Below are 27,992 nucleotides of genomic sequence, written 5' to 3'. Positions count from 1 at the left end.
CTGTTTAGTCCACTTTAATTCAACTCTAGTTTGTTTGTTTAGAAAGTCTGATTTGACTCTCACTGTAGCAATTTTAAATAAGCTTGTTTTTTGGAATTACATTTCTGATGTAAATCAACTTGTTCACAGAGATACAGCTGATGTGCAGTTCACCGAGACACAGCTGTGATTCAATTAATGATTTTAATTTTCTCAATTGTTCAGTGAGAGCGTATGCTATTGCAATTAAAGGTTCATTTTACAGCTTGATACACATAGTTATATTCAATCTGTTACAATATGGGTTTTGATGAGGTTCATTTATCAGCTTAAAACTACCTTTTGAAAAATCACCTTTAAGCATTAAATATACTTTTCATTAAGCCCACGTTTATGTCCTAAAATGTTTTTTATTGGTCTGATGTAATACTTTAACCATAATTGTTCTGTTTTCATTTGCTGCATGCATAAAAACATTATAATTAACATAACTAAAGGCTAAAAACATAACTGTGTGTAAGTGATCCATATGATGTGTTGATTTCGGCTAAAGAAATAAATTAATTTTTCTATAATTTCCTGATTTATTGAATGGGTCTATTTTGACAAGGGGTGCAATAAAAATCTGGATATCAGACATTTGAAATGACCTGCTTTGTAATAAAGTATTTAAAAGAAAGAAAGAATCTTGTTTACTGTAAATAACATTTCAATAAAGTTCTAATTAAATAACATACATAACCCAAAGCAAGACTATTTCAGGTTTATATTTTGAGCTTTCTTCTTTTTTGCATTTTTAAGTGGGTGAACTTAACTAAATGTAAATGAGATGTAACCTTACATATAAAAATGACTAAAATGACATGCAGCCTTAACATATCAGTAAAAATAAGAAGTGTGTATTTTGTTATGCAATTCAGTTTCTGGTCATGTATCCAATCAGCTAAGAAGCTCATCTCACACTCTGCTTCCTGTAACCACGACCACAGTTCAATTCACAGGAAGCTCATAAATACATCTCAAAGTGGTTAATACACTGCTTTTCATCAAAATACTTTCATTTTTTCTTTCTATAAATCCCCACCATAATCCATCAGTTTGAATCCCTAATGAAAAGATTTTGTGGAAACCAACCCTGAGTGAGGGTGAAACTAACTCAACAATATGTCAAATTAATGAACAAACAATGTGGAATAAGGTATTTAAACAACGTTAAAACAGTATTAGTTACACTGAAAGGCCTGATATTCTAAGAAGCCTGATATTCTAAGAAATGTTTTTTCCAAAGAGTTAAGAGGGAAGCTAGAGGAAAGAGACAACAGCATGGTTTTGTATGCACTCAGTTCAGTCTTTATTTAGTAAAAGCTGGTAAACATTACTGTGAAAGGTTAACAGTTGCTCCTTGTCCATTCAGAATTAATAAGGGTGGCCTTCTTCATTTGCTTCGAGTCGAGAGTTTTACTGTGAAGGAAAGTTGGACAGGAGGCAGTAGACTGATGACACAGAGCGAGAGACAGTAGCATAGGGAAGTGACAGAGGTACGACAAGCAGGGCTGACATGGCAGGAAAAAAGGGGGAGGTAAATTTAGCAGGAGCTGGAGTAAAGGAGAGGGGGGACAAGCAGGGAGAGATGAAGCCTGCCAAACCCAGATATTAAATGAGACAAGGAGAGACAGTGAAAATGAGTTTTGAAAATAATGTGAAAATGTTCAGGAAAGACGGAGGACAGCACCGATGGCAGCGAACTAAAGCATAATGGAGTCAAACATGAATTATACAGGAGAAAAAGAGCTTTGTCTTAACACAGACATACATCCAAAACTATGCATAGATGCACGTCACTGCTACATTTGTATTTTTTTTCAGTTACTGAATTTCCACCAGGAACAGTAAGTTAGACTTTTATGTGTTCAGTTAAATAATGAAAGCCGTCTACCACTGTTATTAAAATGTTAAACAATATCAAGTCCTTTGCTTAAGACCTTTGAAGTCTCTAAAACAAGGTGATCTCTGCTCATGTTGTGCACTAACTCTTCACAGCTCCCCATCTGGATTAGGCATCCTTAGCAATTCCCAGCCTCTGCTCTTCTCCTTCCAGTAGCTTCCTGTAGGTGGCGATCTCTGCATCCAGCTTGAGCTTGATGTGCAGCAGTTCCTGGTAGTCTTGAAGGTACTTGGTCATCTCCAGTTTGGTCTCACAGAGCTGCGCCTCCATCTGGGCGATGATGCTCTCCAGACCTTCCACCTTGTCCATGTGGGAGACCTCCATCTCCTCCAGCTGCTGCTCCAGGGCGGCATTGCGAGCTCGCAGGCTGTCAATCTGGTTCTGCAGGTCTGATACCTGGTTGTGGTAGGTTGTGATCTCTTCTTTCATGACTTTCATTTGCTCTTCGTGTTTGCCCGCGTGCTCCTTCAGGGTATCGAATTTGCTCTTGTACCACTTCTCGGCTTCTTGGACATTTCGGGCCGCGACGGATTCTATTTCTGCGCGCATGTTGCGCAGGTAAGCAGCGAGGTCAGGACGGTCGCCGTCCATCTCAGCTGTAACCTTTGAGTCTTCGATCTGCTTCATGAGGTCGGCCACCTCTTCGTCATGGAGCTTCTTGAGAAACTCGATCTCTGCCACTAGTTGTTCTATACGCTTCTCCAGCTCAGCCTTCTGCAGCGTGGCACTGTCAACATCCTGACGAAACTCTGTCAGAATCATCTCTGCTTCTTCTTTGAGCGCGAGCTCCTCCTCCAGCTTTAGTCGCCATACTTCCACCTCCTCCTCAATGTAGCCTCGCTCAATGTCAACTGCTCCCTTCTCGTTGGTAAGGGCTTCAATCAGATCCCGCACCTCTTTGAACTTGAGCTCGTATTCTTCGCTGATGCCACTCGGGCTTCCCTTGTAGCGGTCCTGCAGAGTGGCCAGCTCCGCCTGCAGAGCGGCGTTTCTCTGCTCCAGGGCCTGAACCTTTGAGATGTATCCTGCAAACTTGACGTTGAGCTCCTGCATTTCCTCCTTCTCGTTGGCATGGTGCTGGTGTATCTCTGTCCCGACCTCGACCGCAGTGCCACGGTAACCAGAGCGCCCACGGCTGTCGTACGACGATCCGCGGCACCGGGATGGAGACGGGCTCTGAACTCTTACTCTGCCAGCAGAGCTGCTGACCTGCAAGCTCTTCTGGGTATAAGATGAAGCCCGCATGATGTGAAAGATACCAGATTTCCTTCTGAAATTGGAAAACGAACTACAGTCTGGCTTTCTTGTGTCGCTCAGGATGAGACTGAAGCTTCCCCGGATCACCTCTTCATTTTTATGCAGCGGTAAAGAATGTCTCAGACAGCCATGAAACTACGCTAGGTTTTAACACATCTCAAAAGTGGATTATGACAGACTTTCAGAGAGCTGTTGCTCCATGCTCCTTATTAGCTGTCGCTGTACTGTTAGTGACGATGTCCACTCCCTGAGCTTTGCACCAACTTGTAAAATAGTGACCACATCATTTACAGATGCTATTTTTAACTCATTATCAATTCAGGACGCAAACAATGTTGGGTGTGACCAAATGCAAAGACGTATCTATGTGTTGATGTGCTGGTAGACAAAGCGCCTTAAGCATCTTCTTCAAGAATGTATCAATCTGTTTTCATAAAGATTTCTTTTACTCTCAGTTGCAGAGTTGAAATATAGAGTCATCCCTTGTTTTTATTAGGGCTGTTAACATCTGTCCTGCAACTTCTGGATGCACCCGTTCCAACACAACTTAATAAAATACATACGCACTGTCCTGTATCCAAAAGTTGCAGGACAGAGGCACTTGATTTTGGTTGCAGATCCTAATTCTGAAAAAAGAACAAACAAACAAAAATAAAAAATCACATGTGGGCAAATCACATGTTATTAGACGTCGTTCTTTAGTATTTTGGAGGAGGCTTGCTCTGTTAGATTCTGAGGTATTCCAAACAACAATTGCAGAATTTTATCAGCCAGGAAAAAAGTCAACAAGTAGATGACATTCGCTTGGCCGTCCCAAGCAAGTTTGACCGACGGCAGATCACAAGATGCTAAAAGAAATCTTAAAAATCCCAAAGCATCTTCACTGGAACTCATGTGAGCTGCTGCCGCCTGTTGTATTTTATATTATAGAAAATACATAAAATACATGCTCAGATCTTAATCTCACTGAGATGACTCAGGACTATGTCAGAAACTGGTGGATGATTTCCAGGTAAAACAGAGCTAGTTATTGGTGTCTATCTGAAATCAAGTCAGTTTTTCTTCCAGCTAAATAATGAAAAGATTAGATGTTGATTTGGGAACTGAATAATTCATAAGGTGTTCAAGACCGTAAACCCCACCATGAAGATATTCAAGGTGAGCTGCAATGATGCAAAATATTAATCTTACACAAAAGCTGAAAGAGATTTAATCGTATCTAAAAGGCCTTGCATCTAATAAGAAAATGTTCAAAGAAAATTATTTGGGAGTATCATAGGGATACCAGGCCTCGGAATAAAAGATCAAAATTTTATCAAAGACGCTTTGATAAAAAGAAGCATGTTCAGATAGTCAGGCAATTGAAAATAAATCTATCTTGGAGCCTGAACACTACACCAAGCACACACCTGCAGGTCAATCAAAGCTTAGCTGAGGAAAAAGGATCCTAGAAGATGATTCACAATCAGATGTCACAGGACATTATTCAGATATTGTTCATAAAGTTGTTTTTTTTCTCAGGCTTAATAATTCTTTTATCACTTAAATATTCTTCATTTATTTAATAACTTTCTGATACATCTAAAAACTTGGAAAACAACTGATCAACATCAGTTTAAATAAAATTAAATGTAAGTCTGGCTCCTTACAGTACATCAAGTTCTGAAGTCACCAACTTTAAATCATGTGAATGCTATCTTATATTTCAGCTACAATGCAACTGCAGCATGCACCTTAAGGAACAAATGGCCCTGTGAGGCTCAGAATAAAAATCACATAAGAACCCTGCACAGCTGCAATTAGCTTTACCAGTTAAAGCTAATGTTAACACCATTATGTAAAACATTACATTAGCTGCTCCTAGAGCAGAAAATGTGAAACTTCCCTGAATTTAATCTGCATGTAAATGCATGACGTGCCACTCACTTTGACATACTGTCCTGCAAAGTCAGTGACCTCTGAAGTGAAGCAGCCCGAGGCATCCACAGGGCAGATAGGAGCCTGGTCCCGCTGGATGATGTTGTATTCAGTGCACACCCTGTAATCATCCTGCAGAAACAGTAACATCACTTACAGCTTTTCTTATTACATTTAGACTTTTTTATATTTCCAACTTCAAACTTAACACAAAATGTCAAGGTTAATCATAATTATTTTGTTTTTAAAACAGATATTTCTGGTTTAACCATGTGAATGCACATTAAATTCCTTGTTGAGGCGAACAGCTTTTACAGCAGTGAAACAAGCTCTGCTGGCATGTAGCAGCTTTGCACGAAAGATATGAGCGCTGCCCAGCTCTAGATGTAATTTCTATTCAAACACCCTGTCAGGATCCAAGATGGATGACTCACTGGGTCATTTCACATCTAGTCATAACAAAATAAATTTTGAAAAACGCATTTGGGCAGTGCCTACTTCCCAACCATATATCTTCAGAATAAATGCACTCATATTTCAGATTTGACTCATCAAATAAGTCCAAGCGAATCTCACCACTGAATATAAGGTCCAAATGAAAAGCATAAAAACATGTCAAGTGTCATTCAAATCGTAGATTTTATGTGGTAAATCGACACAAAGTAGTCAAAATACGTGGAAGTAAAAAAGATGATTCTAAGGTCAATTACTTACAGGAGTCTTTCTGTGTAATTTAATCTCAGTATCAATTCAGTTGCTCTGTGACGGCTACAAAGGGTCGCTAGAGAGCTTTAGTTAAGAAACATTTTGATCCAACAGTCATGCTCTGATTTGTTGTCTTTGAACATCTCCAGTTGTTAAAGAAATTCAGAGCCTAATAGCTGTCATAGATGGCAATCCTCCCACACCCACTTAATGACACATCAATCACTAACTCGCTTAGTTTCAGTTTTATCCTTTGTTCCCTCAAGCAGAGGAATGAGACCCAAATCTGTGATGCCTACTTTACAAATGGATGGTGGACATTGGAACACAAGCAGTGTTCTCATTTAATATTTGCCTAAATGCTCATAGGAGTCAGTCAAAGCATGAAAGTTTCCTCACATTTCATAATATGTATACTTTTATTAATTTCTCTCCTTCAGAGAACAGAAGCTATGAGCACTTAGCCACACACTGCTTCTGTTTGACAACTGGATATAAATGTAAGAGTGTTACTCACAGCTCCAAAGTAAGGGGCCTGGTGGACAACTCCTGTGCCCTCTTCCTCTTTGACGTAGTTATCCATCACCACCTGGAATGCTCCCTTCTCCGCACACTTGAGTCAAACAGAAAAAAATTCACACAATGGAAAAGAAACAGAGGTGAAGAAGCAGAAGAAAAACAATCATGATCAACAGAGGCATTTAGCATTTTTGCATACGTTGAGAGTTTATGTAAGCATTTGCATGTTTAATCATATTATATTTTATTAAAATGCTGTTGCAAAGTATCTAATACACAGATTTTCTGTCAAGCACAGCGATGTGTATACCCGCTGGCACCCATGCAGTTTTTCAGCTCTGTATCACCTTTTTCAGGGCGCCACAGTGCAAATCAAGCTGCTCACACATGTGACTAACAACTTGCAACCATGTTTTTTATGTGTTGTATTAGTGTTCCTTAGGTTCACACATTATTACTCTCTGCAAGCACAATGTGCTGTAACACTGAAAGATGGATGCTGCCAGACCATTTGACTTGTTGCAAAATCCCATAGTAACAATGAGTGCGCAGCAAGTTATGGGTGTTAATGCACTATAATGAGTACAAATGTTACAGTGCTTCTCCTACGTGTACTTTTGTGTTAGCCAGCTTAGTTTAGATGTATTTTTGGTTGCTTTATTTCTTTATTTTCAATAGTTAGACTAGCCCTCTTTACTAAGAAAGATTGTTTTTTTTTGTTTTTATTTTTTTTAGAATTTCAGCTGCGCTTCCTGTCCTCATTTTCAGTTGTTTCATATAACAAACCTGTTCACTTCGACCTTACCACCTTGACACACGTTTTATATTACCTCTCCTCAATTCCAGCCAAGCTTGGTCACAACACAGTTGCATCGTAATTGCATGAGCTCAAATTTTGAAGTTCACCAAAGTGCATTTACTCTATTTACAAACAGTCATTTACTCATAAATAGCCATGCTAACTATGAGTAATTAGCACATCACTTCAGCCTGTTATATTAGAACTGAATGTCCCATGCAGTTACATGGTTCCTACACTAGCACAAAGATTTTTGATGTATGCTGTCAGCAGCAAAGATTCCCATGAGATATTTGTGTCCTGGTACAGATAACATTTTTGTCACACTGACTTTGTGGTCACACTGATATAAAAAGTGCTAATTTCCCTCAGGAGACATTTCAATTTAATTTAATTGGGACTCTATTCTGAAATAAGAAACTAAAGTTAAAAGTTGTTCTCTTTATTTTATAGAAAGATTACGTAAAACTGCGAGAAAATTTGATTGAAATGAAATAGAAAACCCTACCTACCTTACTGAAGTAGAGAAAAAGTGGTTTGTACTTTTTTCCTTTGAGGACCTTGCCTGGAAATCTAGAAAGAAGAACAAAGGATGTTTATAAAAATTTAAAAAAACACTACTCAAAATCCTCAAAAACCAGAAAGCTTATCAAGAGGTGATTTAATACGACATTCTAAACTATTTTGAAGGGTGTAGGATTTAGGGGAGAAACCAAGCTTAACAGTAGACTTCCCTCAAAGAAGAGCGAAGATTATACATCCATATTACTTATTTGAACTTGTAAAAACTTAATATAGTTTTTACTGACTTGTTCAAAATTGTGTATTCGCTCTCAGACTTGAAAAGAGCTCCCAGTCTGGCTTCCATCATGATGTAGGTCCTATCTGTGGTATTATCTGAAAGAATAATGGGAAAATGTCATTTGCAACTTATGGGTTTCCACTTTTTATAGCAAGTTTTATACGAAGAACAATTTTTACACAATAATCTCTAGTAATTCGTTTATCAATCTTAAGTGAACATTAAACACAGACATATATTTCAGACCAGAAACAGTAAAAACTAGAAGTCAATAGTGAATATTTAATGGACATGATGTCATTAATAATTTAGAGCCAAGGAAAACCGATATTCAAATACAGACTGATGCAGAGCAGCAGATCCCAATTAAAAGTGCCAGACTTTAACAAACAACCCTTCAAATAACGATCAGACGTCGTGAAATACTTCATCCAGGGATTTATACAGACACATTTCATATCTGGTGAATTTCTACAGAAGAAATTATAAATGGCAAATTGGGTTGTGGTAGGTATTTTAACAGTGAACAGAGTTTAACCTGCAAAGAACACAGACAATAAGGCAATAAATGAGGCAGATATAAGGATGGATATGTTTTTTAGTTAATAATAATGAAAACGTCAGTCATCTCAGTAATGATAAACTCAACACTTAATGTGTTATATAAAGAAATGTGCCTAACCTACTTCTTCAATTTAGGTTTTTTAAGCATACAGAAAATGAATAAATGACATAATGTATAGAAATGCGGGTATATATTTTTTAATCTCATTTAGCTTTTCCCACATTTATCCAGATGAGGAAATGCATAAATCTAATTCCCACTTTATCTGAACATCTCTGTGGTGGACATATACTAACACAATATTCCTAGCATCCAATAAGTCTTTCCATCTATCAAAGAGGAATATCTGCTCATTCATCTAACAGCTCTGGTCATTTTTCATCCCCTGTCAACATAACGCCCTCTTCAGAGTGATTAATGCTTTTTAACATCAACTTAATTTATGATAAACAACAACTCATCAAATATTCTTCAGATCTCTTCAGCAGTAGTGTAGCATTGCATGAAACTAGTCCCAAGGCTGAAAAAGAAACAAGTTTTTTTTTTGCACACAATGCACCTACCATCGTGTGGGTTGGCAGTAGAAATGAGACAGCAGTAAAACAAACATTGTCCAGCCAACTAGCAATAAATGTGCAATTACCCATGATAGAAACAAAAAAAAGCTAGCTTGTTAGAATACCAAAGCTATGGTGGCAGCTAGTTACCAGCAGCCTCAACTGTAAAGTTGAGCACCACTCAAGCTTTTGCCAGACAGAAAGGTCCCGCAAGAATAAAAAAAGCTACACATACAAGAATAAATAGTCGTGCAAACAACAAAATGTAAGTCCTGCGATTAACATATTTATTTATTAATTTAATTATTTTTAACTAATTTAAGATATTTGAAGGACTTAATTTACTTATTTGAATTTAAGACTTCTTTAAGTTTGCATGGACACCTTGAATGAAGACCTATGCCTATTTATGAAGCTTCAGCAAGACCTGGAAACCGTTTCATCCAATCTGGCTGAGACTGAGCTCTGTTGTAAAGAACAATGGTCACATATTTCAGTCTTTAGAAAGTTTAGATGTTCAAAGCTGGTGGAGACGAAGCCCAAAAGAGTTGAAGATGTAATGTCAGCAAAACATGCTTCTACATAGTATTGACATAAGGGGGTGATTATACATGCACACCATCCGTTTCAGGTAAAAAAAAAAAATAATAATAATAATTAGGTCATGTATCATCTTCTTTCTACTTCACAGTAGTGTATGCCTTTGATTTGACCTATTACATAAAATTCAAACACATTACACTGAAGTTTGCAGTATGGATACTTTTGCAAGGCACAGTATAAGAGACAGACATGTTAAGAAACTAAAGCTTATTGAAAAAAAATGGCAGAGAGGAAATGTAAAAGAGGAGGCAGTGAGAACAGCAAGTGCGGCAGCTGTGTGGTGGGCAAAACCAAACTGTCTGAGCCAGAGGGACAAGAAAGGGGGACAATACGTAGCAGAATCAATAAAAAAATGTTTCTTCAGTGGCGTGAAAAATTACGGCGCAGCTCAGACCTGCCGCAGCTGGCAACCCTCGAATCAATCGGAAACATTTGCGGCAAAGCAAGGAGCCAATAACAAGAGACAATAACAGGTGGATGTGAGGGAAGAGCGATCAGTGAAAATTTGGAAAAATGTTGGGATGAAGATGGAAAAGGAGTAAAGAGAAGCAACTGTGCCGATGCCAAACGAGAACAGTCATTGGTATTCCAAAGCAGTCTCTCATGCAGCACAGCCAGTGGAGAGAGAATTAAACACTGCATGTCAACAGTGCCCCCTGCAGTATCTGCCAGGTTATAGCAAGATGACAGAAATCTAGGTCATCCATTTAAAAACCTACCGGTTATCTCACAGAAAACTGAAAAAACAAATACAGCAGAAGGGTAACAGAAAACAGTAGCTACATCTCTAGGGTTTTTTTCTGTATCTGAACAAGGACAATGCTTTTTTTAAGTGGCCTCATTTGAGGTTCATCCACATTTTCAGGTAATAGGTACACAAACCTGGACCCAGACCCTAAAAATCAGTCCAAGGAGTAAAGGTCTGGCAATTCTGTCTCATATCAGGAAGCAAGGCAAGAAGTTGTTTTTTTGCATAAATAAATAAATAAATAAATGATATGATGTACAAGATGTTCCATTTAAAAAATGTTTCTTCCAGTGAGAGAAATTATGTAACATCTCGGCAATGGGAGGATGAGAACACATTCTATCCTCTCTAGTGTGTTAAAGTTTTATATTTTTATAAGAGGTCTTGCTTTACATGATCACACCTACGTAAAAAACATCACATGATGTATACTAAGTGGCCACATCGACACTCCATTAATAATAAAAAAAAATACATAAACAGCCTGCACTCTGCCATTTTAGACCAATAAGATATCCAATCAGAGAAGAGTGGTATTTCTGCAGGAGGCTTAAAGGAACAGGAGCCAATTCAGAAGCGGTGAGTGAACAAGCTGCAGCACTACTAAATATAGAAAAAAAAAAATCTGAATTTTATATATAAATTACTAAGAATAATATTACCAAAGTATTTGGACCAAGGAACATTTAAATAAATTAAGTTGTGAAATCAAAATTTAAGAACATACAGCAGCACATTCAAGAATTATTCACAGCTGTTGAATATTTTTACATTTTGTCATGAAGCAACCACTGACTTTAACACATTTTACTTACATTTTGTCTTATGGAGCAAAACAAACTAGTGTCTAATTGTGAAGGGGAGAGAAAATTGTTAAGCTGATTTACTTCTGGACTTTGGAATGTCCAAAAAAATCTCAAACAGTGAAGAATTTGTGAATATGCCTTAACTTAAACTGTTCCCTTGTATATATACTCTGGCTGTATATTTAAGCTCGTTGTTCAAAAGAATAGGCAAACAGTAGCAGACCAGCTAATTCAAGAAATCTACAACCTCAGTTTGTTTATTAGCAAAAAGCCATTAGTTCCTGCAGTTATTACAATACTACAAAAGAAAATACAGATAAAAAAATATGAAATTATGTAGCTCTTTATTCTTTAACACAATCTCTCACCTTTGACCTGGACATACAAGAACTCTGGGTTGACACAGAGCGCCAGGTTACTTGGCAGGGTCCAAGGTGTGGTTGTCCAAGCGATCAAAGAAACGTTTTCGCTCTCAACCAGAGGAAAACTCACAATCACAGAGGGATCCTGGACATCCTGCAGACAGAAACAGAAGAGGATGAGTAGGTTCTGTTCTTTATTCTCGTTTCCAGTTTGGGACCGTGCATAATCTGTTACGCCAGACATATTTTTCATAAAATCTAGAGTATAATTTTATAATATTACGATAATGTAAGAATCTATCTAGAATAAACAGACACTTACTTAAAAATTATTCATTTATTTCATTTCAAGTTTATTTTGCAATTGAGAGTTTCTGCAGCTGCATCCTGCAGATGTAAACATTTACTACAAACTAATAAATATGGACTTGAATGAATGAATGAATTTATTGTCATTATACCTTTGTACTGTGAGATTTTAGTCAGAGACCCAGCTCCAAAGACAGTGCAAACAGCGTAAGAAATACAATACCATATAAAAACAAAATAAACAAATATGGTGATATTTACAACATATGTGCAAACACAAATATAAAACACCACAAAATCAGTGCATATTTGAGTTCAGGCGTGACCATCTTCTGCTTTGACAACGAAATTATAGAAAACCTCATAAATTCATGTGTAAACGCAGAAAAACTATAAAATGGGCTCGTGAGCTAAAGTCTATAAAATGGTGATACATTTCAAAGCATTTTTAATCTAGTTATTGTTTTCCCAAGGTAAACAGACTGCATCTTTAACTGAGATAAAGAATTATACAATTCTGCTTGCAAGACAACATTTGATTCAGAGCAAGACAGAAAATTAGTGCGTTTTTATTGTCCATGCAAATCTTTTCTATAGCCAAATAGACCACATCCCAAAACAAATATCCCTTTCAGAAAAGACACGTTGAAGGAACCTGAAAGAGTTTCTGACTTGAGCTAACCTTGTAGTTCTGATGAGACTCAAAGTTGGAGAGGGGTGTGTTGCAGGCAGTGGAGAAAGGCATGACTTTAACTCCCTGATACACCAGACCCTTATCATAGAGCTGCTTAAACACCCACCTGAAGGGAAAAAAAACAAAATAAAAATGATTTCAAAAACATTTTTAAACATGAAATGACAAGCAAAAGTTGTAACATAACATATGCAGCATTTGGTTTTGTTATAGATTAAAATACATTTTCACACTTCATAATATACATCTATAAAATGCTTAGTTGATGCAAATATATTTGCTTTTATGTTTTATACCAGGTCAAATATAAAAGAATAAAATGTCTAATCCAGATAAAAAACATAAAATACAAATTAGCCACATACTGTATATTATAACAGACTTTTACAACTTTTCCTTTGCTTATTTACTCACATGGTCAAATTTTTCAAGATATTCATATATATGTATTGCATGGAATATCCAAATAATTTTCAAGTAGAAAAACATATTCTATGTTTTGTGAGTTTAGACTTTGCTTGACAATAACATATTCATACATTTTTATGGAGTCTCGCTGATAATGTTGCATTATTATTAATGTAACATTGCCATTACAACTGCATTATTTTCTAGCAGCATGCAGCTACAATTTGCAGATGACAGGATATTTAAGTTAAAGTCAAGCTGGTAATTAGACAATTAGCTTCCAATGTTTAAATGTAAGTGGAGTGAGCTCTGAGAGGAGAAATGTTTTCTAGCTTTTCACAGCACAGATCAGTGGGTTATAATGTGAATGTTAACAATGTTGCCTTTAAGATCAAGCTCAAATCAAGTAATACATGCTAATAAAGTCCTGAAATACAGTATATCTTTATTTTTAAGTGGTAAAATACTTAAGAAGATAAAATAAGAAATTCAATATAACCATAATTGAAGATTTTATGTCCTTTTCATTAAATTCACACCATCTACAGAAATAAATGCAACAGTTTGAGATATCCATACCAGACTGACTCCATGAACCACGGGTAAAGAGTCTTGTAGTCATTCTTGAAATCGATCCACCGGCCCATTCTTCTCACTGAGCTCTGGTGGAAAAAATGTAAATAAATTGCCATTTAACAGATATAAGCATATTGATTATAGACTGGACTAAATGTAAATATTTATTGCACACACCTCCCATTCATGAGAGTATCTCATGACAATACTTCGACACTGCTTGTTGTACTCAGCAATGCCCATCTTGGCCACATCTTCAGGTCCTTTGATCCCCAAAGTTTTATCAATTTCATACTCCTATAATGACGAATGACAAATAAGAACAAGTAAATCACATAGAATATTACTTTTGTAACATTCTGAGAAATTGGAGGGCAAAATCTCACCACAGGCAGACCGTGACAGTCCCAACCAAAGCGCCGGTCCACATGGAAGCCACTCTGGTGGGCAAAGCGGGTAACTATGTCCTTGATGGTGCCCGCCAGGATGTGACCGTAATGCGGCAGACCCGTGGCAAAGGGGGGGCCATCGTAAAAGGTGTACCTGGTGAGGTATTAGTAATATCATGGATTTCACTTCGCAATAAAACAAAGAAATTAAAAAATGAGGTCCTACATAGTAATATGAAGAGTGCTGATAAGAAAAACTTAGTTGAAAATGTTTTCAATGTTTTTTTCAAATTACAAAAAGCAACATTTTCACACAAATACTAATACATTTTTGAATTTTAATATACTTTATAACCATGGGTTTAAAAAAATTATGTTTTTATCAATGAGTCACTATGGTTTCATCTGTATCATCTATGAGTCACGTAGTCTCCCTAAAACCTGGAATAATTTGTCACTGAGTAATTGCAACCATAACTAAGTTAAATTAAAATTTTACCTTTGTCACTGAAAGAACAATCTCTTTAATGTTGGGTCAATGTTTAACTTGCTTTCTCACTTTCAAAAGCACAAACCATCCTTTCATGCAATGGATTTTTATAGAGAAAGACTGATGTACAGTATGTTCAGACATATATAAAAACTGAAATATATAAAGAATATTTTAGCTTACTGTAAATCCTAAATCTGGAATCTTTGGACAAAATAAGTCAAATGATTCTGAATTAAATGACCCATGCCATCATAAGGAGTCCCACCTGGGTCGGTTCTTGGACTGTTTGAGGCATTCCTGGAAACAGTCCCTTTCTTGCCAAAACTGCATAATCTTCTCCTCCTCAGAGGGAAAACTGATGGATTCAGGAACTGGCTCCACCATGGTGTCTGTTCACACACAAACAGAAAAACAGTTCATTAATATATTAGAAATATATAGTGTTTACTTTTACTTTACAGCTAACTTCAGTTAATACAGCCACGTGTGTTTCAGGTCTTTCTCTTGACAAGCAAGGATCAGTAGAGTCTTTGGTGTAAAAATCACTCAAAACCATTTTCACAAATGTTCAAATGGCTCAGAGTTGGAGCCATTTGAAAATGTATCCGCCTTAGCAGCTGCTGCTAGGTAACTACTTTTGCATAGTAGCCGACTGTTGAAAATAGAACACTGAAATTTGCTACAAAAAATATAAAGACTTTAAACAAAAAGTAATTGTAAGTGAAATTGATATTCACAATTCATAGATAACTAATACATTTAGCAAAGAAATCACTCAAGTGGTGTTTGTACACCAATTGCTCATTTTCAGAGAAAATGGAAGAAGGAAGAATATTTATTTTTTTCAGTGACTGCGTTGTTTATTGTGGGATGAACTATTTTAATTGCAGTTTACTTTGAAAGCACCATCAGCCATTGCTGTCAACATTTGCAAGTAGCTCCTTCCAGCGGCACTGTGTCACCATTATATTTTCATTGGAAATTCATCCAACCTTTGCCGTCTATTTTGTCATCAAGTTAGGTTTTTTTAGACAATAAGTCTTAGCACCGAAGACTTAAAAACTTCGGTACTGAAAGCCTAACTTATATCAAATAATAATTTGCCTCTTTTAATCTTGTATGCATGTTGTTGGTGGTGAACTGATAGAAATGGTAATGGAAATTCACTGGACAAAATGTCTTTTGTGTATGTTTGACACAAAGGAATTTATCATTCATCTGATGAGCTTGTTGTGTTGCCAATGAAAACAGAAGTCTCATGCTTAAACCATGGAGATAACAATGAAGCCACCTTTCTCAAACAAAATGCAAAATGGCGTTAAGTCCCACAATCATAAGTTAAAAACAACAAAACTCCACTGTGACAAAGAAGGAATGAGGAAGCGTGCTGACAAGGACAAATGAAGTTCTGTATCTCGTTGTAATCTGTTGATGACTATGACAAATAAATCTTATTTATCTTACTTTATCTCTTAGGTTGCTTCTTCATAAGTAAAAATGCTATGTTTTTATAATTTTCTTTATCTCTACCAATAAAATTGCTAGGTACCCTATGAAGAACTTTTGTGCAACGTTTAATGCCTGTATCACCTTCTGAGCAATTCGAGCCATATTTTACACCAATCGCCCAGACAAACTTTGATTTACACCGTTGATTCCCTTAGTAAATATCAAGCTAAAAGGCTTTTAAATAGAACTCAAATTCAAAGTCCTAACAAGAAGACCAACATTTATGTCTATAAATAAATCACAAAACCACTTTCCAAACAGGCTAGACTAGCTGGTTCACACGAATGACACATCCTTGTTGTCAGCTAGCAGGCTAATCTAGCAAGTAGACGCTCAGTTGCTCAGTTTGTTGTTAAAGAAACAGTACACTTTGTTAAATGTTGCTCATAAGTGCTCAGATTTCCCTTAAAAGTATGATTAAATACAGCGTTCTTGAAAACTTTACTCTATGAGAGGCACTCACATGCACTGCAACCGGCTGCCGAGACACGAGAAATGATGCAAGCTGGAGTCAGAGCATGGACGGAAGTGACGACACGAGATCCGATTTGCTGCTTCAAAATAAAAGGTCCGTTTATGTTTGTTGGCTTGTCCATCAAACTAAATGCAGTACAGCTTAAAGAGATGGGGAAATATGTTCCTCAGTTAGGAAAGAAAAAAACTGACATTGATAGTATACTGATAGAAATATTTATAATAGGACTGTTAGAATAACACACGGATATTTAGTGAAATTTAAGTTATAATGTTGCTGACTATGTAAAGATGATCGTTTCATCTTTTCTTTGGTTTTCAAATTCAAGTTTACCCAATGCTTTATAGAACTCCAGGTCTGCTGTACATAGATCCCAGTGTTTGTGAAACTGTAAGATCAAGTGAGCTTTCTCCATTGGGTAGCTCAATTATGTTTTAGAGAGATTGTGTGACAAAACTCCATCATGCAGGGGAAGCTTTAAGTGAAGCTCCTCCACATCCAAGGGTGTCACAGTGAAGGTGGTTTGAGCATCTGATGAGGATCTCTTCTGAGACTGACACCATTGGGTCCTCTACATTGTACTGGAGGGTGTCACTGTGGGGGATAATTTGGTTTCACCTGAATCGTTTGCGTCCTTGAACCAATATTTAAGCAGGAGAAATAATAGGTATTCTGAAAGTAAAATGGTGTCAAAAAAAATCATTGCTGAATTCACTGAATGTAGATTTTTTTTAGTACAAGAGTATTTAAGTCATTTTTATTATATAATCTTGATTAGAAAGACTATAGCATAACAAAAACCTGCATTAAATGTACCGAGTTCAACCTAAAGATCATTCTGCAAGAATTGAGCTTTTATTTATATTTACTGTTGCAATCTGCTTAAAACCAGTATTGCAGAACATGATACAGAAAGTAATGTCTTCTTAGGTATAAGTCTAACTTTTACTATTTAAGATTTATCCTCTTTATATTAAAAGCTACCATATTTCAACTGCTTTCAATGTTTATTTGGGCGTCTCCAGGTTGTACAACATATTCCATTACGGCTACATTATTGGATAAATGCCATAATGTCTTTATACTTTTTAATAAATAATTTATCTGAGAACTGAACTGAGACACTTACAGATTCATTTGCATAATTTAAGCAACTTTTTTCACAAGATCCTCAATTCTGACTTGTCTTTCATTAAGTGAAAATAGCTGCGACCATCATGAATTTAGTATAGAGGTTCCCAATTCAAACAGCTTTTTGTCAAACCTTCAATAAATTAAATCAGGACACATTTAAGTTTTCATAAAAAAAAACAAAAAATCTTATATGTACATTTAGAACAATTCAGCTGAGATGTGCGTTTTTAGGTCACTGAGGAACGATGCAATTTAACAGATGGTGTTTTTTTAATGTAATCCCAATAGGAAGCCTTTTCCAATGAAGAATGCTACAGGGTGCGACGAGGTGTTTCAGTCAGTCTCAGTCTCCTTTTCCGCTGCAGCTCAGAACCATTATTTACTAACTGGTTCAAAGAAAACAGTGCAGTGGACAAAAAAATTACCCATGTATGAACACTTCCAGAACAGAAAGATCATTTTGATTTATTCTAACTTCCAAACTTTTTCAAAATTTTGTGTGGAAGCAAAAAGCCACAATGCTGGTTTAAAATAAATCCTTTTCTGGACAATCAGCACATACAAAGTATAAAACAAAACTGTTTTGTTAATAAAGCATTACTTTATTATGTTGGTGTATGTGGAACAATGACGGACATGGAAGTTAAGCAAACAGCTTATTTCTGAGCTACTGCTTTCCGTGCCGCCTTCAAGCCCTTCTTGTTATGCTTCTTGGCAAAGCGCATATTCCTCAGGAATTTGGGATCCACCTGCAAAAAGGAAGGTTAGCAGAATGAGTGAGCTGTTGCACTAAACAGTCTAGCATAAACCATTAAAACATCCAGGGGAAACACATTTTGCTCATCAAAGTAAATCCTGTAAAGCAGTTTAGATTAAAGTAAAAATATGGTGCAAAAGTTCTGAGCACAAGTACAGAATACTACACCAGCTTCACCAGAAATGCACAAAACAAACATGCAATACAATAAGTTTATTAATCTAAAAGCATCTTTTGCGTTTTAACATCCTTACACCTTTGAAAACAGAGCTGTAAGTGTTTGAAGCTCATTTTCCTAAAGTACAGTTTTTCAAAGCTCCACTGGCAGCTGCAAGTAATCCATTTTATTTTCAACCGAATGAGAAAACATTTTTATCCAACATTTGTGCAAATATCTAGTTACAAGCATCTAGACCAGCATGATACTAGAAAATGTATTGCGATATAACTGCGTCTTACAAAATAAACAATGTCATAAACAAGAAGTCAACTTTATCATTTAGAGGTTCTCGGTTAAAAAAATTTGAATAGTTGTAGGCATCAGATGAAATAGTAATAAACTCAACAAAAACAATCCTGTAAACAGCATTCTTTAATCTTTCAAGATTTTAAATGAAAAAAACGGTCTTTTATCACAACATGCTTGTTCAAGAGGGAATGCTGCATCAGTGCAATATGGTGGGTTTACTTATAAAATTGGAACCAATTCGAACCATTTCTCCTTCTAGACGATGCACTTGACCATGTCTCTCTCTGTGTCCTGGATAAAGCTGTTGGCTGAGATTTTCGCTGCAACTTTTTCATCCTGTAGCTGTTTAAACCAGCTCAGAGTTTATCTGTTATGTTTCTCCCTCCTAGATGAAGCCACAGAAGTACTAACAGACAGCATACTAAAATCCCTAGTCAGTCAAGGTAGACGGCTGCTTGTAATGAACCAGGTTCTGCTTAAGGTTTCTTTTTGTTAGGAGTTTTCCTCTCCATTGTCACTATATGCATGTTCAATGTGAGGGATTGCTACAAAATCAACAACACAATGCAAGTGATTCTCAACTATCACTACATGCTCATCCAGGAGGACTGAATGCTGCAAGTCAGTGACTCAACGTGATCTGCTTAGAAATGTTTTCTACCAATTAGAATAATAAATTGAACTTGACTGTAATGTTCAAAAACTGGAATAAATCTGGTATGTATGTAGCAAATTGAATTGTTTGTCTATGAATAAATGTCAATTCAGAGACACTAATTTGGTATCATTAAGCAACTTCCAAACCGAAGGGATAATGCACAAAGACTGACAGTACAATTATTTAGCTATTTAAGGTTTGTGTCAGAACACTGCATTTCTCAAAGCACCACTGTAACACAGAGCAGAGCTGGTGAACATACATACCCCCTTCAAGGACTCGTAGCGATTAGATCTGGGCTTCTTGATGCCATTTCTGTGCCATTTGCGAGCTGTTGAAACAAGAAAGTCATTCGTTTTAACGCCGCTCTTTGCATATAGCTAGATAAATATACACGAGTAAATTCAGATGCAATCACTTACACTGGTTGTGAGTTGTGTGGTTCTTAGACTTTGCCATTTCAACGCTGGTAAATCTGTAGAACGGACAAGAGAAAAACAGAACCAGCGCATCATTAGCTACGAAAAGCGATGCTAGCGTCTGTTGCTATTAAACTTTCATTTAGCTTGTTAGCCACCCACAAAATTGTTTTATTCTGAAAAAATAGACAAAACTGCATAAACAGACTGAACGAAGGAGGAAAATATAGTCAACTAAATCACGAACTATTTATTATGTAGGTAGCTGTCGAGAATAGCTACGCAGAAGTTAGCACTATTCAGATGTTTTATTTGTCTCTTTTTAAGGGTCGAATCCTATCCATACTATGAAGGCTACATTGTTAACTAGAAGCTTTATCAATGTCCGCGGATGTTTGGTCAACAGGACATAAAACAAAAGCAGATGGATGAAGATTATAATAAGCTCAAAGGACCGGGATAAATAAATACCTGCCACACTAACAGACGACAACCGGAAGAGAAAGAAAGTTCGCTGCGGCAAAGAGAAGAAGCCTTGATTCAAGAGCGGAGGTGTGTGGGAAAGAGCGGCATGTTTTTGCACACTGCCACCTGTTGGTGGGTTGAAATATAACAAAGAGCTCACACAGGACCGCCTGGTGTCGCTCCAAACCACAATAAAAAAATAGAGCCACACGTTAAGTAAAGCGTGGCTCCGTTTGCCTGAAAGATCACAATGTTCTTTTCCTCTTTATTTGTTACTTAGATGTAATTAATGTGCGATTCGTGAGGAAAATCTGACTAAGCTATTTCTCTACATACCCCTTTCGTTTCATAATTAGAATAATAACTGAAAAATTCAATTGCTTTAAATTACAGTATTTGACATTAGCGTTGGTCCACTGATCAACATAGTCATTGTTTTTAACCATTTCTTTCAGATCACATCCGCATTTTTAATTAAAAATAAAGATAATTATTCAATATTATTAGCAGATTGTGCTTGTGCACTTTTATTTACTTAGAGATGAGATGTTGGCCTTCAGACCAAATATATTTATTGTAATTTAACTGTTTAGCCAAAAGCAAACAGAGAACTCATTTTGATGTAAATAATTATATTTAATTTACCAAATGTCAACTAGACCTGTACAGTAGAGCGATAGTTAGCACTGTTGCCTTGTAGTAAAGAGCTATTGTGTTTGAATCCTGGCCTGAGGTCTTTCTGCATGTTCTCCCTAAGCATGCTGTGAAGCTAACATGACTACATATTGGCTTAATGAGTTTTCAAATTGTCCATGTGTAGTTGTTTGTTCTGTGTGTCTCTGTGTTGCCCTGTTATAAACCAGCCTCTCATCCAATGACTGCTGGAGACAGACACCAGTGAAGATAAGCAGGTATGGACAATCAATGGCTGAATAGACAAATAAAAAAAAAACAGAATATAATTGCAATCATAGAGAGTGCACAATCTTCGCAGTAGTTCAACATTTAATATCTTGAGGCAGGAAGGTGTGTAGCTGCCTCTTGGTTCTGCTTTTGATGTTGTGATGTCATTTGCATAATGGAAGCAGTTCAAAAGTTCATGGAGAGAATGCAAGGAATCTGCTTATGTTTCAGAGCCTGCTCCTGCAGGAACTGTGATGGAGATTCAGTAAATTGTAGAGACACTTCAACGACCCTTTTCTTCCAGCTTCCTTCAACATCCTCTGCCCTGCTGTAGTTAACTGATGGCACTGAGATGCAGAAAGCCGACACCCTCCTAACTAAAGCTCTCCCATGTTCTGAGGATACTGGTAGGGAGTGATGTTTGTTTCACTTCCTCAGAAAGCGCGGTCTCTGCGGGGCCCATTTCACACCCTCTTTCTTGTTTCTGATTCATGTGAGGTAATCAGCGATCTGCACAGAGGAACATAAAGCTAACCACTCCATCAACCGCACTGTTGCTGATGCTGAGAGGGGCGTCTCTGGTCATGGTTTCTAAACATTGGTGTTTTTCTCTCTTTGTTCTCTTTAAGGCTCTGACAGTTGTCTGTGCATCACTAGTGTTCTGATAAGATGAGATCAAATTGGAACTTTGTGGGCTACAAACAAAATGCTTGTAAGTGGAAAAAAATAAGTATGCATCTCTCTGAACATCCCATTCATTCCTATGTTGATATATTCTGGTGGCAGCATCAGACTGTGGTGATGCTTTCCTGAGTAGAGATGTGGAAGCTGACCTGAGTTGGAAGATGGATAGAGGGAAAACTTGAAAAAAAAAACATGACTCAGGATGACAAGCTGAAACACACAGTCAGCTAGAAATGGTTACACACATGAGCTTTCACCTTTATTTGGTTATCAAGAGATTATACAAAGTTGTTCATATTATATGCATTTTGCATAACTTACATAACTTCTCTGACTTTTGTTAAACATGTAAAACACAATAGAGAACAGAAAGAGAGAAATAACAATAATAATAATAAAAAATATATTTTTCTGGGGACACAGATTGTGTTTGCCTATTTATAACAGATTAAAAAGATATGTTTTACTCCCTTGAATGCTGATTTATTCTCCTATCTCCAGCAGTTGTTTCACAACTTTAAGGCTTTAACTATATTTTTCCGCCGAGCCACTCAGTGTATAGCAACTCTTCACTGGGAGCTTATAGATAATGACTTGAAGGCATTGTTTTTGACAGAAGCTTGAATGAAACAAGGTTGAGATTCTGTGGGACTTTGATTTCACAGATCTGCTGAGAATATCTTTAGCGACGGCACACAGCGAGGTGAGATGATGGACAGATTAGAAAGCAGCCAGACAGATCCACAGAGACTGCTGTGCTGTTGTTCCTCCTCTGTGTGATGAAGGGTGTGAATGGATGCAGAGCCATGTGAATGAGCTTACATCTTGTTCTCCCTTACAAACACACACACACACACCAAGGATCCACCAAGGGACTGTTCTATACTCACTTTTCCTTTCCTTTCCTTTTCTTTACTCTTCTTTTCTTTTCTTTTCTTTTCTTTTCTTTTCTTTTCTTTTCTTTTCTTTTCTTTTCTTTTCTTTTCTTTTCTTTTCTTTTCTTTTCTTTCCTCTCCTTTTCTTTCCCAGACTGGGTGAATCCCTGCTCAAGCAGAAGAAATCGTGCCGCAGGATCCTATATTTAGCCCCTGGTTTGATCAGAAGAGTCTCTCTGCTCCACTCTGCAGCTCTCAGCTCTGCTCAGTCAATTACAGATTTGGATACATGTGTTGTTTCTTGTTTTTTCCCTCATCTGACAGTGGCGGAGAGCGTACTGGCTTCCAATTTCTCTGATATCTTTCACACATGGTGATTTTGGTTTTGTGGTGAGTTTTGAACAACAAGATGAACATGCTCGAGTGAGCTTCTTTTTTTTTCCTTCACTAGTTTATATCTGATCGTCCTGCAATCATTGGCCGAGATGGTTTCAGCTGCATCGCTGAAACTCTAAATTATCAAACCTCAAAGCATAACAGTACAATACTTTAAAAATACTTCCAACCACATTGCTTGGAATAGAGTTTGGCTAGTTTTCATTGTGCTCCTTTAAAAAGATTTATAGTAGTAACATTTTTTGTCTGAGTCTGCAGGTCTTTGCCCGTTCAGTATGTTGAGCTACACATTAGTCATTCACACAATGTCAGGTAAAAATGAAGCAAAATGCACAATTAAGAAATGAAAACAAGTTACTTTTTGCTTGCTGGGAAGTAAACTGAATATAAAACAACAAACCCCACGATGCCAAGACAAGAGTCAGTAATTTATAAGGAATATCTACGGTAAGGCAAAGTGAAACACACTGCAAAGGCAAGTAAGAATAAATCTGAACGAGCAGACCAATCACAACATCATTCAAGGTGCTGCTTACAGTCATACCCACTGCCTCAAAACAGAAAAGAAAGTAAATAAAGACAATCTTTTGAAACATAAAAAAGATGTGCCATCTGATTATATCTGACATTACAATGTTGGCAGAGATCCTGATCTGAAGGAATTGTTGGAGATGTAACTAAAACAGCTAATTTGGGCTTTGATTAGTCAGTTTGAGTTTTAAAACTGCTGTGGTTCAAAAAGTTATGCAAAGGTCTGGGAGTAAAATACACCAACTGTGATACTAATCATGTCATTTTCAATTAGCAGATCTGAAAAAGGTGAACAACCTCTTATAAAATCAATGTCGTGAATCAGTGCCTTGCAGCTGTATTTACATTTTTGTGAAAGTTAAAACATGTTTTATTGCAATTTTAAGCAATAGACTGGCACAAAATAGTGAATAATTATATGACTTTTTAAAAATGTGTTTTTATTCAGCTCACCTTTGTCTATCTTTTGTAGAGTCAAGTTTTTTTTTCCAAGTCTCTACAAAGCTTTGCACATCTTGATGCTGGAACTTTTGGCTATTCTTTTTTGGACAGTAGCTCAAGCTGAGTAATACTGGACTGAGAGCCTCTGTGAACATCAAGTCTTACCACGAACACTCAATTACATTTGAGTCTAAACTTTTGGTTGGGCCATCTTAACACACAAATATGCTTTGAACTTGTGGTTCTGGCGGTACGCTTTAGTTATCTTGATAGATTTTTGCTTGAAAAGATTGTCTTCCAGGGTTACCCTGCATCATCCCCGACCAGCTGTCCTGTTCATGCTCAAGACAAAGCACCCCGTCATATCCAGATATGGAGGACTAGTTTTCCATCACTAACGGTACTTTGCATATAGGCCAGAAAGAATGATTTTGGTTCGTCTTCCAAATGTTTGCTTAGTCCGCTACAAAGTTTGTAGCAAACAGCGACTTTAAACAATGTTTTTCTTCTTGCCACTCATCCAGACAGGTCAGATTTATGGGATGCATCGCTAATATTTGTCCTTTTTAACATGTATTCCAGATAACCTGTTAATCTCTGCAGTTGACTGTGGCATGACAAAATATGTAAAAGTTCAGGTGATAAAGTTACACAACCTTCATTTGACATATTTAGAATCTAGAAATATTTATCTGAATACATTTTATGACTGTCATTTCTGCTTTTTGCCTGGGATTGCTTTGCAGTGTACAGCTGTTGCCAACAATGCTGAGTTTGCAGTCTTTCCTGCACAGTATTAGCCCTTTGAATCAGGCTTTAGACCATCTGGAAGGAAGTACATGTGCATCTGCTTTTATAGAACAGCCAAGGGGAACATCCTCTCACTGAAGAGACTTGTCATGGGCCAAGGACTCCCATTGCAGACTGGAAAAGCAAGCCAAGAAGCTTTGAGATGTGTGCTTCCAACACACATTTTTATGGAAAAAATAACACATAAAAGAGATACAATTGTTGTATTTGACGATCCTAATATGTACTTGTCTTCCTCATACGTGTAAATTAATCTATGTATATCTGTGCATTTTTCTGTTTTGTACAAGTGCACCCCAACATGCACACGCATGCACACACACACAGAATAAACATTAAACATTACAGGATGTGAAAGTCTCATCTGTTGACTGGAATTATATCACATATTAAATCTCATCTGAATCTTTAGATGAGAAGGAAAAAAATCTCCAAACTTGCACGTCTAAAAGTGTTGATTGTTTTTAATATGAATTACTGATTTTAGTCCCAGAGGGATAAAAAGGACTAATTATCTTTCCTTCAGAAATCAGTTTATTAAGAAAAAAATTCCAATTCTTCAACATATGCATCTTTGCATATCTAATAATAGAGTGCATATCATTCACCATGACCTACTAATAGTAATTATACCATGAAGATGTATAGTATAGAGACAATATCTTCTGAGGGGCTTTAATTCCCACCAACAATAAGCTGTGGTATTTAATTGCTTCCCTGTGAGACATTTAAACTGAACACATGCAGCTTCCCCCGCTGCTGAACTCGTTTCATCTCTGTAATATCCAATTTCATCTTTATTGTGACTCTTTGTCATTCTGTTCTTTTATTTCTTCTCCATAATTATTTGAGAGCATCACTTAAAAGTTACTTGCAGTTGCTGTTATGTTGAATACGTTAGCAATATTTTGTAGATTTTCTGGCATTTATATATCTGGTGTGTTGGTAACTTTGAAATTGCTCATGCTAAATTTTCCCCTAATCAGGACAGACTTCAGGGTTATAGCTTTATGTTCTCAGTAACAACCTTCCTCTTTTTTCTCCACATGTACTCTGGACGTGTCTCCAAAAATTAAAGTTTTGTTCCTGAGTGAAGTCAAAATCTTGCTAATTCTTTATTTTGTTGAGGTAACAGCTTATTCCTCACTAAGTGGCAACTAACAGAGACCTCGTTCTACTGAAGTTAACATCTTTTACTCTTGCGTAGGAGTTCATACACACAGTTTGCACAAAAACATGTTCATCTCATAGAACACGTCTGCTTGTAAAATAAAGAAATGTTTATTGGGGCTTTCCAAGACATAGTAATCTGAGTTTGTGTTACGCAGAGTAAAGAGCTGCTGCCTGAAGTTGTATACCAGCAAACTATTTATTCTGCAGCTTTCTGATCAAATGACAGATAATTGTAAGTCAAATGTGTTTATCTCATAGATATCATATTCTGAAAATGTTTGATGAAGATGTTCTGAAGATGTTCATCTGAAGATGAAGATGAAGTAAAAAAAAAATCATGAAATAAAATGAATTTAAATAGATCTCAGCAGCAGAAAATATCAGCATCAGAAAAACAGTGACATCACTTTTCATAAATCTGAATGACATGTTTTTGTTTATTTAAAATTTGCATTTTGTCATAAAAACAAAATACATAAATAAAATAACTTATAAATTAATTTACTCAACAAAAAACTGTAAGATTACAGAGTCAGCTCCACTTCTCTTGTCATCCAAATTTATGGTCAGATTAAATCCTGTTTTTATTTATAGTGAATAATGTCTTAGTATATGTGGTTATGGATAGAAAGAAAATGAGGAAATAGAGCTCAGTTTTAGGAATCTGAGTAAATTGTGAAAGATGAAGTTCTCTGTTAAGCAGTCAGGGAAAAACTTTCATTGTTCCAGCTAATCTCTCCTTATCCTTTTATGTACTTCTCGTTCATTCTTTTTTCATCCATTGCTTCTCTAAAAAAATGTAGATTTTAATTTTTGTCTCTTCCGGTCTCTGTTTCTCAGTTTCACCTCTGACCTCCTGTCTCCCTTTTGCAATGATTCACACCCACTTTCATTTCCTTTTCATCTGCAAGAGGAAGTCTCGTCTTTGAGCTGCACAAAGTGAATCCCCCAGGGAGTTACTTCCCGTCAGTACATGAAAGATCCGGCTCATAATGTCTCTGGAAGCTGAAGGAACCAAAGGCAGAATGGTTTGGATCTCAGAAGAGGTGTGATGAATTGTTATGTGCGAATAAGCAACCTGTGATAAATATTTTTGGTTTAGATTAGAAGTGATCTTCTAGGAGCATATCTGAAGGAAAGAAAAAAAGGCTTATTCAGCTTGAAGTAATGTGTTTAAACTCAGTCGTCCACAGCTATGAACAGGTTAGTACTTTATGTCTAAACCTGGCTGGTACTGCCAATTAGAGTCAGTCATGCTTGTTCTCTCCAACGTCTTTTACCCTCTTTTTCCAGCTCTCTTCTTGATTAACAAACCATCACCCGCTGTGAGCCGTCAGCCTTCAGCTGCAGTTAATCTCCTACCTTTTCCATAAATACCTGAATGCTGCAGCCATTTAATATCACACAGTAAAACTGTTAAAGACGGTCACTTACTGTAAGCTTTTGCTTTAATTCTCCTTTTGCTTTGGAAGGTGTTTGTAGTTCTCTTCTTTTCGGGCCTGAACCCATTAATGTTGCTACAGCTGGCCTTTAAACCACATGTACAGCTTCAATTCAAATTGAAGCAACTTCATCATGAAAGCCAAAACCTGCAAAAACCCAAAGATCATGCACTCAGAAATCTCTGACCTTCTTGCTGTAAGGCAACAGTGCTAACAACTATCTCACTGTGCAGCCCACCCTGCTAATCTAGATGTGGAAATGCTTCCCCATTGCCCCATCTTGCCTCCATAGAGTCTAATAAGAGGTGGAGAGATGGGGGCCATTTGTCTAGTTTTGAGTACAAATATCTTAGTACTTGAAATAAGACAAAACTAACTTACATGTAGCTTTTCAGCAAGGTACAAGGGCTTATTTTAA

At 36.8% G+C, this 27,992-nt stretch overlaps 2 protein-coding genes and 1 pseudogene across 2 annotated transcripts in view; all 3 read right to left on the bottom strand.

Moving 5' to 3' along the window:
• iars (isoleucyl-tRNA synthetase) overlaps window positions 1-16,470 on the bottom strand; it is a 47,116-nt gene extending 30,646 nt beyond the window's left edge. Inside the window, exons 1-11 of the mRNA XM_005796965.3 lie at window positions 16,406-16,470; window positions 14,699-14,822; window positions 13,938-14,094; window positions 13,729-13,848; window positions 13,555-13,637; window positions 12,556-12,673; window positions 11,571-11,718; window positions 7,931-8,018; window positions 7,634-7,694; window positions 6,321-6,416; window positions 5,108-5,230 (exon numbers count right to left, since the gene is read on the bottom strand). Coding sequence (XP_005797022.1) covers window positions 5,108-5,230; window positions 6,321-6,416; window positions 7,634-7,694; window positions 7,931-8,018; window positions 11,571-11,718; window positions 12,556-12,673; window positions 13,555-13,637; window positions 13,729-13,848; window positions 13,938-14,094; window positions 14,699-14,817 — 1,113 coding nt within the window. The 5' untranslated portion in view covers window positions 14,818-14,822; window positions 16,406-16,470. The remainder of the gene's footprint in view (window positions 1-5,107; window positions 5,231-6,320; window positions 6,417-7,633; window positions 7,695-7,930; window positions 8,019-11,570; window positions 11,719-12,555; window positions 12,674-13,554; window positions 13,638-13,728; window positions 13,849-13,937; window positions 14,095-14,698; window positions 14,823-16,405) is intronic.
• LOC102217152 lies at window positions 1,258-3,300 on the bottom strand (annotated as a pseudogene).
• A 1,660-nt stretch (window positions 16,471-18,130) lies between the features above and the next one.
• Window positions 18,131-20,392, bottom strand: rpl29 (ribosomal protein L29). The gene is made up of 4 exons (XM_014475916.2): window positions 20,326-20,392; window positions 19,858-19,910; window positions 19,702-19,766; window positions 18,131-18,300 (listed from the first exon to the last, which is right to left on the bottom strand). The coding sequence occupies exons 2-4, from the start codon at window positions 19,892-19,894 to the stop codon at window positions 18,208-18,210; spliced, it is 195 nt and encodes a 64-aa protein (XP_014331402.1). The 5' UTR covers window positions 19,895-19,910; window positions 20,326-20,392; the 3' UTR covers window positions 18,131-18,207.
• Window positions 20,393-27,992: the final 7,600 nt, after the last annotated feature.

Source organism: Xiphophorus maculatus, chromosome 20, assembly GCF_002775205.1.
Source record: "Xiphophorus maculatus strain JP 163 A chromosome 20, X_maculatus-5.0-male, whole genome shotgun sequence".
NCBI classification, from domain to species: Eukaryota; Metazoa; Chordata; class Actinopteri; order Cyprinodontiformes; family Poeciliidae; genus Xiphophorus; species Xiphophorus maculatus.
Note: the sequence above shows the minus strand (reverse complement) of the source record. Positions and strands in the feature narration are given on the sequence as shown.